Below are 14,376 nucleotides of genomic sequence, written 5' to 3' on the forward strand. Positions count from 1 at the left end.
ATGATGACACCCTCTCATGCATTCCTTGGAAAAAAAAAATAAAAGTCTGGTGGTACCGATTAGAAAGCCTTGTAGACAAACCCCAGACTGTCTGTCAGTATCCATGGTCTGTGATACTTCTATAAGCCACGCTATTTTAACAGGTAAAAACAAATCTAAAAAGATATTTAAAAATTTTTCTTCTCTGATGCCAAAAAGGAATGAGAACTGCTCCCACTTTTTCATAAAATATTTTCTTTTAAAAACTTGTAATTTAAATCCTTTTTCTCTGTTTTGGAGATGTATGCTAATATTTTTAAAAAAGTGAATGAACCTTCTGCCAGTTTTCCATCCTAGGACTGTCTTCTGGGGGCAGGGCTGTTGAAGCCACTTTGAAATGTGAGCATTTCAGGGGCACTTTGTCTTCCTGATGTTGGGAGTTTAGCCTAAGGACTTGGCTCCAGGTAGTAACTTTCTGTTTGTCACAAAGATATGAAAAGTTTTAATTTCTTTTGGATACAGACAGTTAACATGTCAAGAATGGATCATATCTGCCTGGCTATATAAAAGGGTGAGAGGTCCCTGTCTCAGCAATCTCTTTAGTGACCTGCCTATAATGTGCATCACAGTCTGATTTAACGCTGATTCAATAATTATCTGGGATTATCTGAGTTGGCAGGTGATTTTACTTTGTTATGTTTTCCCAACGTGTTCCAAAACCAGATGAAGTACTAGAATTTATCAGGAAGTCTTATAGTTACCCAGAAAGAGAGCTATTGCTATCTTTGTTTTAACAAGGGGCAAAGTTGAAACATAAAGGGAGGGCGCTGTGAGTCAGTGGCAGAACTAGGAATGGACCAGCAGTTCAAACTCTGATTTTGAATGAAGAGGAGAAAGAAAACACAGAAATGCCGCATTTATTCCCCCACATAATTTAGTTTGATTTTCAAGTTAAGTGAACCAGCTTGCCCTACAGGTCAATGGAATACAATGCTGCGTCATTTTCAAGGGTGGTCACCCGTGGAGCATAATCCTGTAATCCCGCTTCTCGCACAAATTCAGACAAGGTCAAGGAATCAGACTTAACTCCACTATGACCTTTTCTCTCTAAAAATAAGCCAATATTGTCTCTGTAGGGAAGGCGGATGGAGCGTGTGAATAATGGCTCTTCAATTCCCAGCAGCTTCCGGGTATGCCGAGAAATTACCTGTAATGCAAGGGTATTCTTTTAATGGGAATTTCCTGAAAACACAACTAAAAATCGAGTAAGTTTTACTTAGTTTCATAGACCTCTTGAATGCCAACCCCTCAAGCTAATTCTATGAGGAAATAAAACAGTGAATACACTGAAAGGCTTCCCACCCTGGCATTATCAAAACACATTTCTTAAGAGAAACATCACATGATTTATCTTTCTAAAAGTACCACTTAAAGATGTTTCTAAGCCCTTGGATCAAATAGGCACAGATGGGTTCATTTCTTTTTTTTTGGCTGAGCAATCTGACCAATGATATGAGCAGATAATATGTTCAGATTAGGAGCCATGACTTTCTCTAGGAAGGTTAATAAATAACTTGTCTATAAGAGGCTCAGTTAATAATCAACTAAGAAAAAAATAATTACTCAAACAGTTATTCAATGCATTGGACTGGAAATAAATCTCAAACACTAAAAAGCAGACATTAAAATCCCAGTTAAAATTTATTAGTGCTTATACTTGTGTATTTTTTAAAAATACTTTTGCCACAATTTTCAATGTCTCTAAAATATAATTTGTATTCACTGAGTACCATGCCACTTGATATGCTCGATTAAACTGTCATTACACTTTCAAAGTCTACTTTTAATTGTAGATCTGCTATAACATTGCTATTTGAATTCATATTCTGCCTCTGGGTGAGAATGTAGTCCATGAGACTGCTGCTAGAACACAGTCAAAGGAGTATTTGGAATGAATTTGCATTTGTTTAAAAATACTGGCCATAGTTACAAGGCTGTAAAATTCACACCACAGATATTTCTAAGCCTGATGCAAAACTGCCCATAAAGTGCATTTTAGATAAGTAAGATAACTTTCTTCTCAAATCTTACTTAAATTGGAGTTGTTCAGACTCTAGGGATGGTTGTAGGTAAAAGACAGAGTCTTTATCATTGCCTTGCATTCCCAGCGGGAATACTAATTGAGGTCTGTAGTCACTGAGATTTCAAGATTCAAAAGACAAACACAGAGGAGTTTCTTAAGCTGAGTTTCAATTAAACAGGGAAGAAATGGAGAAATAGGAAATCATCATTAGAATAACAGCAATAACTGATGCAGGGAAGATATATTGATGAATGCTAAAATTATCAGGCAAAGCTTTAAGGTGAAACAGGTAATTTGCATAGCCTCAAACTACCTCCCCCGGTATGTTTAATACTGTGGTATTTACTCTAGGTCTGTGCTGCGCTGTGCTTAGTCGCTCAGTTGTGTCCCACTCTGCGACCCCATGGACTATAGTCCACCAGGCTCCTCTGTCCATGGGGATTCTCCAGGCAAGCATACTGGAGTGGGTTGCCATGCCCTCCTCCAGGGGATCTTCCCAACCCAGGGACTGAACCCAGGTCTCCCACATTGCCTGCAGATTCTTCACTCACTCCAGGAGGGGGAGCTTAATTCTCCTCCCTTTGACTGTGGGCTGGCCTCAGTAACTCACTTTTGATGAAGAGAATATGAAAGAGAAACACAGTAACTGTGGTGAAGAAATTTGCAGACACCACCTTAACCCAGTGATCAGAGTTAACATCTCCAATAATAGACCATGTCAATGCCATGTACTACCTCTATGATTGAATGATATCATCATCTATGTGATGGTTTCCCCACAAAATATAATTTCATGGGAAACATGAGACAAACTGAGGGAAATCTACAAAATACCAGGCTACTACTCTTCAAAGTGTCAAGGTCATGAAAGACAAAGAAAGATCAAGAAATTGTCCTATATTGGAGAAGACCAAGGAAAACAGGACAGCTAAATGCAATCTCCAACTGGATCTTGGAATGAGAAAAGGACATCAGTGGGAGAACTGTAGAAGTCTGCATAAAGTCCATAGTTTGTTTAATAGTTCTGTGCTGGTGTTAATTTCTTAGTTTTGATAAAGGTATCCTGATTACATAAGATGTGAACATTAGGGGAAACAGGGTTAAGGTACATGGGAACTCTCTGTACTATCTTTGCAACTGTTCTGTGAAACTAAAATTACTTGAAAATTAAAAAAAGTTTTTTTCATTTAGTGACAATTGCTGACATGTTGTTTGTGACATGAGTTGTGCTATTTAAGCAGCTTGCAACAAGGCAGGTGTAGTAAAATTGCTGAGATATTATAAAGCTGATAAGGCTCTACTTTGAAATATACAATCAGGCATATAAAAGGAATGTGCAATTCATCTGTTCTTCTTCAAATATTTGTCACAGAGTTATCTGTTATCTTTTGTTCACTTGGAGTGCACGGTTAAAAATATTTTGAGAAATATTTTTTTAAGACAGAAAGCTAAAGTAAACACAGTGCTATCTTGTCTATTAATAGCTTGTCCCTAGAATAAGTAGGGACAAAAAAAGGACAATATAGAAATATTTTCTCCTTTTTACCAAACGAGTGCATCACTACAAATGGGAAACACAGGAGAGCAGTTTCCAGAGCGCTCTTGGCCAGGGAAGAATAATAATTAGTGCTTCTTTTCTTCTGCACTCCTCCCAGTTTAACCTATACATTTAGCTCTTCTCTGGTCATCTTAGTATGTCTTAGGAAGGACAAAGGGAAAGGTGAGTTATTTCTGTAGAGGAAGTATGAGTAGTTGCAAAATTATGAAAGTAAAGGGAAGTTGAAGGGAAAAGAAATTGGCCATGAATTAACTGCAAGGCTTATAAACGGGGCTTCCCTGGTGGCTCAGATGGTAAAGCGTCTGCCTGCAATGTGGGAGACCTTGGTTCGATCCCTGGGTCAGGAAGATCCCCTGGGGAAGGAAATGGCAACCCACTCCAGTATTCTTGTCTGGAGAATTCCATGGACAGAGCAGCCTAGCAGGCTATAATCCATGGGGTGGCAAAGAGTCGGACACGACTGAGGGACTTCACTTCACTTATAAATGGGAAGCACAGTTTACATGTGATCCAATTTCTTAGCAGCCATGTCCAAAATTCTGTACACTCAAGCAACCTGTCCTGACTCCTCCCAATCTCTAAAGCCTGTGAACAATGATAATTGAGAGTTGGCATGAAAAAGATAACTACATTGCTTAAGTGTTGTTATGAGATAAAATGGTGGATGTACTGTACTAGTGCGATAATTACAATGGTGGGGTAACAAACGCTTAGTATATCAGTAAGGAAGATATCTGTGGTATGCTTAAGGTCACGTTTGATCTCTAAAAAGTTACCTGTATCATAGTGTATAATTAGCTTTTTTTATGTGGACCTGTCAAGCAAAGCTTATCTAACATACCTGTATGAATATCTTGATCTTTGTTACCCTAGTAATTTCAAGGAGAGGCCATATTTGTCTACTGACTTTGATACTAAGTATTCCAAAGTTTGCTTATTCAAACTTCTTGGAATATAAGGAGAGACTACTGGGTTCATCGTTTACTCTTGAGGATTTCAGAAGATATTTAAAACCTCTTGCTTCTTGCAAGACTAGAAAAAGCATAATTAGAATTTTTATTATTCACATGTACTTTTGGAATGAAAATGTCAAGAAAAGCAAAATGACTTGGCAGACTCAACACTTTCTCATGATGAAAAGTTGAAGTTTTTGGTATTTAAATGTTTTAGGAATTTATATTACAAGTTACTGTACTAGTGCATTTTTGCAAAACTTTTGCAAAAACTTTTGCATTTCTGTTCCTTATTTTTATTTAGAAAACTGAGTACATTATATACATGAGTAGAAATTAGAGCTCATTAGAGCTCATAAAAATGGTTGTATTATCTTTGAACATAAAAAGGATAAGATATTTACCTGGTAGTACTTGGTAGCTACATGAAAGCATTATTGTAATTAATCAATCAACTTATTACAAAAAAAATTTGTAATAAGTTGTCCTTTTCTATATTATGTATATGTGGGTTCACAGTTACAAAATTATTCATTTAAAGAGGCAATATTAAAAAAAAGAGGCAATATAATGTAGTGGTTTAAATAGAGCATGGATTGGGATATTACACAGAATATATTTGAATCCTGGCTCTTATTATCTGAATGATTTTGTGTAAGTTGCTTCACCTGTCTGGTCTCAGTTTTCTCTTCTGTAAATGGGGATTAAATGAAGTAATAGATGTATGGTGTCCAACATACAGTAAAAACTCAGGGAGGACAGCTATTGATTGAGTACAAGAGACTAAATGTTCACTTAGGACTATGTATTTAACAATTTAAAGGATTTCTTTATATCGTGTCAGAAAAATGACTTTATGTATTAACAAGGATAATTTTCTTACTTTCTAAATCATATGACTTATGGAATTATATAGTTCTAAGGACTGATCAAGAGTTACCTATGGGGAAACTCCTTGGCAGTCCAGTGGTTAGTACTCTGTGCTACTGCTGATGAGAACTCGGGTTTAACCCTTGGCCAGGGAACTCAGATCCTGCAAGCCATGTGGTGTGGCCAAAAAATAAATAAAACTCACCAAATTCCCCTTGGGTGGGGAAAAAGAAAAGAAAAAAGGAGTCACCTAGGGAACAAATTCCAGGGCCTACCCGAGACCTGAGGAATCAAAAGCTCTGGAGCCTGAAACCCAGGAATCTTTTTTTTTTTTTTAATCTCATTTGATTCCAAAGCCTATCCAAGACTGAGAACCACTTAGGCAGAGCATTTATGGGCAAAAGTGTAATGAATGAAACCACTGGTATGTTGAGGTGGGAGGTATTCAAGCAAAGGTTAGAAATGAGATTATGTATGGGAAGTTTTGTAGACTACAAAACACTATACATGGAGGGTACTGTTATGCAAAGATAATCATGGACTGTTGGTGCTGGAGAGATCTTAGGAAACTGAGGTCCAGAGAGGTTAATGTAACTTGTTTCAAAGTTAGGGAATAGAGCGAGCAAAATGCATATGGTTTTTTGTTTTTTGTTTTTTTTTTTAAGTGACATATGGGTGTTAGAGACATAAAATGCAGGACAGCTTTGGAGGTGAAGCTACCATGGGTTGGGAAGATCGGGAAAAACTTCCTGGGGAGATGAGAATTGACTGGGGTCATGAAGGATGACTAAGATTCATAGTAGTCATGCAGGGGGAGGGGGAACTAAGCAAAGATGTATTAATAGGAGGAAGAATGCATCAGACAGGTTTGCGAGGGTGTGAGCTTGACCTGTGAGGCTGGAGCAGGAGATTCATGGTGGTGGGAGAACACTCGTGGAGGATCCTGAATCCTAAGCTAAGGAGTTGTGTGTGTGCTTAGTCGCTTCAGTCTTGTCTGACTCTGCGATCCACGGACTGTATCTAGCCAGGCTCCTCTGTTCATGGGCCTTCTCCAGGCAAGACTACTGGAGTGGGTTGCCAAGCCCTCCTCCGGGGGAATCTTACCAACCCAGGGATTGAACCCAGGTCTCTCGCCTTGCTGGAGGATTCTTCACCGTGTGAGCTACAAGGGAAGCCCACCACTGTGAAGCTAAGGAGTTGAGACTATCTAAAGAAGGCTTCTGAAGAGAACACTGTAAATGGTTGGAAAGTGACAGTCTAAAATCAGGGCCCTTGAATCCAAAGCGCCTATGCTGTGCTACATTGCTTCAGTTGTGTCCAACTCTGTTGTGACCCTATCGTGAGCCCGCCAGGCTCCTCTGTCCATGGGATTCTTCAGGCAAGATTCCTGGACTGGATTGCCATGCCCTCCTCCAGGGGATCTTCCCAACCCAGGGACTGAACCCATGTCTCTTATGTCTTGTGCATTGACAGGAGGGTTCTTTACCACTAGCACCACCTGGAAAACCCCCAAAGGGCCTATAGACAGAAGCTAAAAGCAGGCTACTGGAATGTTGTGTATATTCTAGTAAAGGTCTGATAAATGTCTGAACAAGTGGGAATGGAGAAAACCAGATGCTATAGGAGGAGAGACAGTTCTTAGGATCTTTGTGGGGAATCAAAGGAAAGAGTGGAAGCAACCACTTTGAGCCTGGGGGACTGGGAGTATGATAACACCACTGGCAGAAATCAAAGGCCAGGTTGGAATAAAAGGAGGTTGGTTTGAGATAGATGGTAGTACTGCTGCAGTGCTCTATCAGGAAACCATACACAACTCACCTTCATGTCCTCAAAATCTGTTATCCCCATCTGAGGGAGGTTTGAGCAGTTTACATGTATGAGTTTTCGGCCACTGATGAAGTTTGTGGTAAAACACTCCTGTCAGTACAATGAGAACATTACTCAAAAGATGGATGGCAAATACAGGAAGAAAAAGCAAGAAAGAGAAAGGGAGGAGGGAAGGAAGATAAGAGGCAAGGAGGGAGGAATAAACAAATCATGTTTGTCGCTAGTGCTATACTGAGAAGAAATAATTTTAATAATCCTAATAATCCTATGTATTTTAAACTCTTGATTAAATTTCATACTGCTGCTTATTATTATTATTTTTTTGGGTATGATACAACCAGTGCTTCTTTCTTACCTGAACTACATTTTTAAGTACAGAAGTACCAAAGATTTCAGATCTTGTGTTGTTTGTAGTAGCGTAAGAACATAGTTGGCAGTGAAATAAGAGGATTTACTCCATTTTAAAAAGAAAACTAGTCTTGGTTAATTGGCTATAAAAATTAGTACGGGTGGGTGATCACAATACCATATAATACATTTGGGGTAGACACTAAGACTAACAATACAAGTTCAAGTTAAGGAAGCTTCTAATAAAAACAAAGTACCAAAAAGTCTACCTCAGGGACTTCCCTGGTAGTCCATCCAGTGGTTGGTAGTGGGAGATGGATGCAGGTTCCATCCCTGGTCAGGGAGTTGGGATCTCACATGCCACGGAGCAGTTAACAAGCTCATGAGCTGCAATGAAGACCCAGTGCAACCAAAAAATAATGTTTTTTAAGCTTAAAAAAAAAACCCAAACCAAAAAAATCTACCACGGATGAAATCTTTTTAGAAATACAGATTTCTATGAAAAGAAGCCTACATAAATTAGTCTTTATTCAAGGATTGTAGAGAAGTATAATCACCGTGATGAATAGGAAAAACAAATGTGAACTTGCCCTCATCTCCCAATATACAAATATATGTATATATCTGTGGAAAGGCCAAAATTAAAATCCAAGTTACCTCTACCATTGTCCATGCCTGTCCTACACTTCTTCCAGTGAAGATACAAAATCTCAGGTAAGGATAGAGGAATAAGAAGTAAAGGAATGAGAGTATGTAACACACACAAACAAAGGTTATTTTTGTGTACCTTGTATTGAGGGAAGCCTAGCTGGCAAATCCAGTTGGCAACTTTTTCTGGGCTCCATTGAAGGTACTCAAATTGTAGATCAGAATTTTTTTCTGGCTGGGTGTCTCTATCTTTATGTACCAGTTTCATTGACTCTAGGGACAGATCTTGCTTTTCACCAGAGGACTCTTTTAAATCCCTCTGAGACTCAGAGAAAAAGGAGAATAATTCATAATTGGTATCAGAAAGCTGGAACAGATTTTGGAGTTCTTTAGAAAACTCATAATCTATATTCACTGAGTCTACTTCACTTACTGGAAGAGGCTCTAATACATAGTCTTTTGAAACTTTAGTTCCTTTGATTAACAACTTTCCTATTGGATAGTCAGAGTACTCAGGCTCATCCCTGTCAACAGAATGTTTAAATTTGATTGCTTCTGGCCTGTCTTCCTTGGCAAATTCTACAAGTGTCTCTCTTGTAAGTAGTCGTCTGGTTTTATCCAATAACTCTAAATTTATCTCCCTAGTTGGCTCTGTTTGTGTCTTCTCTTGCACCTCTGGTTTGATCTGTGGTGGCACTTGACCTGTTTCTTCAGTTTTCTCTGGTTCTTTCTTTGAAAACTCTGCTTTAGTTTGTTCTGGGGGCTCTGGACCTTTCTTCTCAGTTGACTTTCTTAGTGTCTCCTCTGATCTGAACTTCCGTAATGGTGTTAGATCTGTCTCCTCGGTTGACTTTTTCTGCTTATCTTTTTGATCTGCTGGTTTGGTGTCCTCTGGTGGCTCTAGAACTCTCTCTGCAGTTGACTTACTTTGTGTCTCCTCCTGAACTTCCGGTGTGGTCTTTCCTGATGGCTCTGTAACTGTTTCCTCAATTGGTTTTCCTGATTTTTCCTCAGAAGACTCTGATTCGATCACTTCTAGTGGCTCTGGAGTTTTTTCTTGTGTTTCCTCAGTAGCCATACTTGGTTTCTCTTCTGGAAACTCTGGTTTGGCCTGCTCAGGTGACTCTGTCCTTTTCTCTGTAGGTGACTTACTTTGTATTTCCTCTGGATTCTCTGATGTGGTCACCTTTGGTGGCTGTTGATCTGCCTCTTCAATTGATTTTCTTGGTTTCTTACCTGGAGGTTCTGGTTTGGTTGGCTCTGTAGGTTCTAGACCTGTCTTTTCATATTGCTCTCTGAGTGGCTCCTCTGGAACCTCTGGTTTGCTCTCTTCTATGGGTACATCCTCAGGAACATCCGGTTTGGCTTCCTCCTCTGGTTCCTCATGCTTTCTGTCCACGGGGATTTGCAATTCCTTGAAAAGCTCTCTTTCTATCTGTCCGAAAGTCTCTGATTTTACCTCTAGGGGAATCCCTAGCTCAACCTCGCTGAAAAGGTCTGTCCTGAACTTGTGGGGAACCTCTTCCTCGGACGTCCAGGTTGGTTTTAGGTGAGGAGGCACATCTTTAGCACTCTCTGGTGTCTTCTCTTTGAAGGGCTCTTCTTCTGTCTCTGGCTGTGGGTCTTGGTCAATCTCTACAGGAATCTCTGGGCCTGCCTCTGCCACGCTGCCTGGTTCGATGTCTTCGGTCACCTGAAGAAAGTGAAGTTTCGGTCTCTCAGTCTTCAGGTTTTCATTTTCCTCAGAGGGGGAATCGTAATCCTCTGGGACTTCAGCCATGACTCAGATGAGCGGTCGCGCCCAGGCCGCCTAGCAACTCCAACTTCCGATAGCGTCTCTATGGAGACCACGACTTCCGGCCAGGTCTCAAGGAATCTTCCCCTCCCCGGGTTTTGTTTGTTCTTTCAAGCACTGACTAAAAATCTGCCACGGCTGACTGAACTGAACCCCCCTCCCCACCCCGCCCCCCGAGCCCGAGTCGCCAGCCTCAGCTAACCAGAGCTCCCGCGAGCGCGCGGGGGCCGGCGCGCTGCCCCTTCCGGCTCGCGAGCTCCGCTCGGCTCTTCGCAGCGGAGCTCGGCCTTCGGCTGTTTCCGGAGCTCCCGGCGGCTGGCGGCAGAGGCGCTGCGGGCGCTGGCTGCAGATGTCGGACCCGCGGGCCGCTGAGGGGCCGGGCGTCTGGAGCCCCGCAGCCCGCCGAGGGCCGGCGCACGGCCTCGGGGACGGCCCGGGAGTGGAGGGGAGCCAGGCGGCCGCCTCAGGTACGCAAGGCCGGGCGCCGGCGGGTGCGTGCCGCCGGCCTCGGGGCCCGGCGCTTCGGCGCGAGGCTCGGGTGAGCTCCGTCCCGCGATGCCTGGAGGAGCGGACCGGCCTGGGGGGAGCCCCTTCGCGCGCGGAGCCCCTGCCTCGGCTCTTGGATCATCCTGTGCCCAGCACCCCCCATCCCGGCCGCTGCCATCCTCCGGGCTTGCTCTTCGCTCGAGATTATTTTCTACTTCTGTTTTCGAAATGCCTTAGTTCCTGCCCGCTTCCTTTCTTAGATCAACCCCGATGGTAGTGACCGAGCTGCTGTGTCCCCGGCGACCCTTCAGCCTTCAGCACACGCCCGCCCATCACTCCTTGGCTGCTGACCCCCGACCCCGCCGCCCCGGCTGCCCCGGCTGCCCCCGGGTTTCTGGCTCCCCGTCCTGATCCTCACCTCTGTCTCAGGTCCCGACTTTCTTCCACGCGCCTCTCCGCCCCGCATCCGAAGAGGCAGCCTCGCCTTCATCTGTCCAGAATCCCGTTTGCTCAAGCCTCCTTCCCCCCGCCACGCCCTGCACCTAGGCCCCCCGCACCTCACCTCGCATCCTTTTCTCTCCATCAAGAGTGGGCGAGATGAAAAGCAGAGTTGGGAGTTATGTAGGCTCTGGGGTCTCTTTGAATGAACATAGCGGCCAAGGCAGGAAATAGCGGCCAAGTAGGAACGTTGTCGACCTCCCTTATTCTCCGGGACCCTCCTCTTCTTGTTCAGGAGACTTATCTCGTTTCTACCCACGCTAATTTTCTCTGTGTGGATTGCTACACTGTCAGTGTTCGAAGGCGAAAGTGTCCCGCGATTGCACTTTTACCTTTCATGTCTCCTTATCTCTACACGGAATGCAACTGAAAAGATGCGCCTTTGAAATACAAAAGGGTAGGTGGGGAGAGAACTGGTCTCCCCAATGAATTAACTTTCCAGTTCTGAAATTAAAATCGACCCCATATAGTACAGGTGGTGCCATAGTGCCTGGGTTGGAGGCTGAATCTTTCATTTACTTGGGCAAGTTATTTTTCTATTTGTTTCCTCCTCTATAAACTGAGGGCTCTGTAGTACCTGCCTGAGGGACTGCTGGGAGGACTGCATAGACTAGTGTGTATGAGGCACTTGGTGCCTAGCCCAGGGTATGCACAGTTACTGTTGTTACCCATTACTGTGAGAATAAGGTCTGTTTTTGCTCACCGAAACTCCACCTGCGGTTAGAGGTGTTCTTGAATGTGTATCTTCCAGCATGGTGACTTTCCTTGTCTTTTTCTTCTGTCCTAAATAGCTCCCCTTTCCTAATGGGCCAAAGTACTTGGGACACACACACACACACACACACATCCACACCGCTTTGAATCACCTAGCTTTTTCCTTTTCCTGTGACTTTATGTTCTCTTACTTTAGAAAGTTTAACAATTTTTGGCTTTTTCCTTCTTACGAACTCTGATGCTTTATAGTAAATCAGGAATGTTAAGCCTACTTTCTGAAAGATTGAGCAAATGAACACTCAGGATGTCTCATTAACATCTGTTCCTTGCATCTATCAATATTTATAAATTAAGGCTTTTTTTTTTACTTCCTCTTTAGATCTGTGTGGCAAATATACCCAAGCATTTTAAATATAAAGGCCTTAAGAACAGTTCAGAAATATGTTGGAGGATAGTGGGTTTGTCTCTGAGTGTGTCTCTCCCCAGCCCAACCCTTGTAATTGGTTCCTGCATTCACATTTTCCTCCCAGGACTTGATAGAAATACTTATGATTACTTCCTTCCTCTTGCCCTCAGAAAGCAGGGTGAGTGTTGTTTTCTTTTATGTTGTGTAGGGGTTTGTTATTGTGGTGCAGAACAACCTCTTCCCCTTGAGGTAACATTTGTTGCTAATAAAATAGCTGATAAAATAATAGTAATGAGAGCTTACACTAATTGAATGCTTACTCTCTGCCAGAATGTGGAAAAAGACTTCCTTGTATTATCTGACTTAATCCTGTCAACAGGCATTTCCTCCCCATTTTACAGCGCAAGCTACAGCTGAGAGAGGTTAACTTACTTGCCCAGGTTAGGTGTGGAGTTTTCACCATCTGTATGAAATTATTACTTTGTTTTGATGAAGTTCCCAATAGTTTATTTATTTTTTGGCTGTTAATCAAACATTGATATTCTCGGGCAGGTAATGGTCTTTGCCATCAAGGGGTTTTTAGTTTGGTAAGATGAGAGTGCCCAGGAAGAAAAATCAACAATTGAAAACTTCATATAATTGGGTGTCTTTTATTGCAGTTATTTATGTGCATACCCCCAGGAAGTCAACTGGAGGGTGGCGATAGAGTCTATCTTGTCTGTTTCTCTCCTGGAGCCCTTGATGTTGTGTCCTAGGTGTTCTGGAAATGCTTGCCAGATTGTGAGATGAAGTCTCAACATACATAGAGATTTGAAGCAGCATCCAGTGCCTATCAAGAATATTCTTTAGGTTAAAGTAGTGGTTCTCAACCAGGAGAGGTTTTGCCTCTCCTAGGGGACATTTTGATTATCACTTGGGTTGGGGAGGAGAGGAAGCACCATTATTGAGATACTGAGACTCAGAAACTTCCATCCATGTAAAGGAAAGAAGTAAAATATTAGTTGCTCAGTCATGTCCAACTCTCTGCGACCCCATGAACTGTAGCCCACGAGGCTCCTCTGTCTGTGGAATGTTCTAGCTAGAATACTGGAGTGGGTTGCCATTCCACTCTCCAGAGGATCTTTCCAACTCAGGTATGGAACTGGGGCCTCCTGCTTTGCAGGCAGATTCTTTACTGGGTGAGCCACCGGGTAAATGTCCTTCAATGTACAGGACTGCCCCCACCACAGAGAATGATCTGGCCCCAGGAGTCGGTAGTGCTGCTATCGAGAAATCCTGAATTAGAGTTAAGCTGGGTTTCCAAAGCAGTGTGGACGGCATGCATTTGCCTTAGCTCAGAGGTATGTAGGCTTGGGAGTAAACTCAACTCAAAAGCTGCTTCAAATTAGGAGTTTGATTGAATCCTTGTGCCACCTTCCTCTGGAAAATGATCCAATAAATAAGCAATAGAGTAACCAATAGAGACCTAAAAATGAAATCAAGAGGTTTCTGTCATCCTTTCTTAGAGGGAAAAGTGCAGTGAGAAATGAGATTGGACATGCAGTTGTTATTGAATTAAGGATTTAGATGTCTCCGTGTGTCTTATTCTTTCAAAGCGGGAATTTATAATTATCCAGAATAACTGTGACTTGTTTTTTAAAAGTATTCTCGATAGAGACTACCTTTTCAGGGTCTTCATATTTGTCAGCTGAGGTTTTGGTTATGAAGTAAGAAAAATGTTGATGTTCTGAACTAAACTCTCCAGTGGTCACAGTGTTCTTGTTGCTTTATGAACTCTAATTATTTTTAATAGTCTTTTATTTGGGGCACCTGGGTCCTTCATTCCCAAGAGGAGAGAGTGAGCACTCTTTATAGAGTGAAACTCTGAGGCATACCTTACGTCACTTAAGAACAGGTCTTTTCATTCTTTCATGGTTTGTTTGTTTGTTTTTTGTAGTTTAGGGAGCTTTGGGGAAAATAAAGGGCAAAGTCTGTTATAACCTTGAAGTCAGCAGTAGAAATTGGTCTGGTGTATATGACCCTGAGAACTAGCAACTCATGTAGACCGTCAAAGACTGCAAACAGGTCAGGTGAACTTGAACTTGTTTGTTATTCTTATGTAGGACTTAGAGCAGTGCAATAAGTCTTTCTGCAGTTTTGGAAATGTTGCTTATTGGTGGCTATTTCAATTTCAATTAAAATGTTAAAATTGGTGGTTACTGTGTTGGATGG

The 14,376-nt window shown here is 42.2% G+C and overlaps 2 protein-coding genes across 2 annotated transcripts in view; one reads left to right on the top strand and one right to left on the bottom strand.

Moving 5' to 3' along the window:
- Window positions 1–879: 879 nt before the first annotated feature.
- SAMD15 (sterile alpha motif domain containing 15) lies at window positions 880–10,140 on the bottom strand. Its single transcript, XM_043919982.1, has 3 exons — window positions 8,406–10,140; window positions 7,262–7,360; window positions 880–1,186 (listed from the first exon to the last, which is right to left on the bottom strand). Exons 1-3 carry the CDS (start codon window positions 10,044–10,046, stop codon window positions 950–952), a joined length of 1,977 nt encoding a protein of 658 aa, XP_043775917.1. The 5' UTR covers window positions 10,047–10,140; the 3' UTR covers window positions 880–949.
- A 43-nt stretch (window positions 10,141–10,183) lies between these two features.
- The window catches only part of TMED8 (transmembrane p24 trafficking protein family member 8), a 32,771-nt gene continuing 28,578 nt past the window's right edge, over window positions 10,184–14,376 (top strand). The window contains exon 1 of the mRNA XM_043919984.1: window positions 10,184–10,528. Coding sequence (XP_043775919.1) covers window positions 10,411–10,528 — 118 coding nt within the window. The 5' untranslated portion in view covers window positions 10,184–10,410. The remainder of the gene's footprint in view (window positions 10,529–14,376) is intronic.

Source organism: Cervus elaphus, chromosome 12 (genome assembly GCF_910594005.1).
Source record: "Cervus elaphus chromosome 12, mCerEla1.1, whole genome shotgun sequence".
Taxonomy (NCBI): Eukaryota; Metazoa; Chordata; class Mammalia; order Artiodactyla; family Cervidae; genus Cervus; species Cervus elaphus.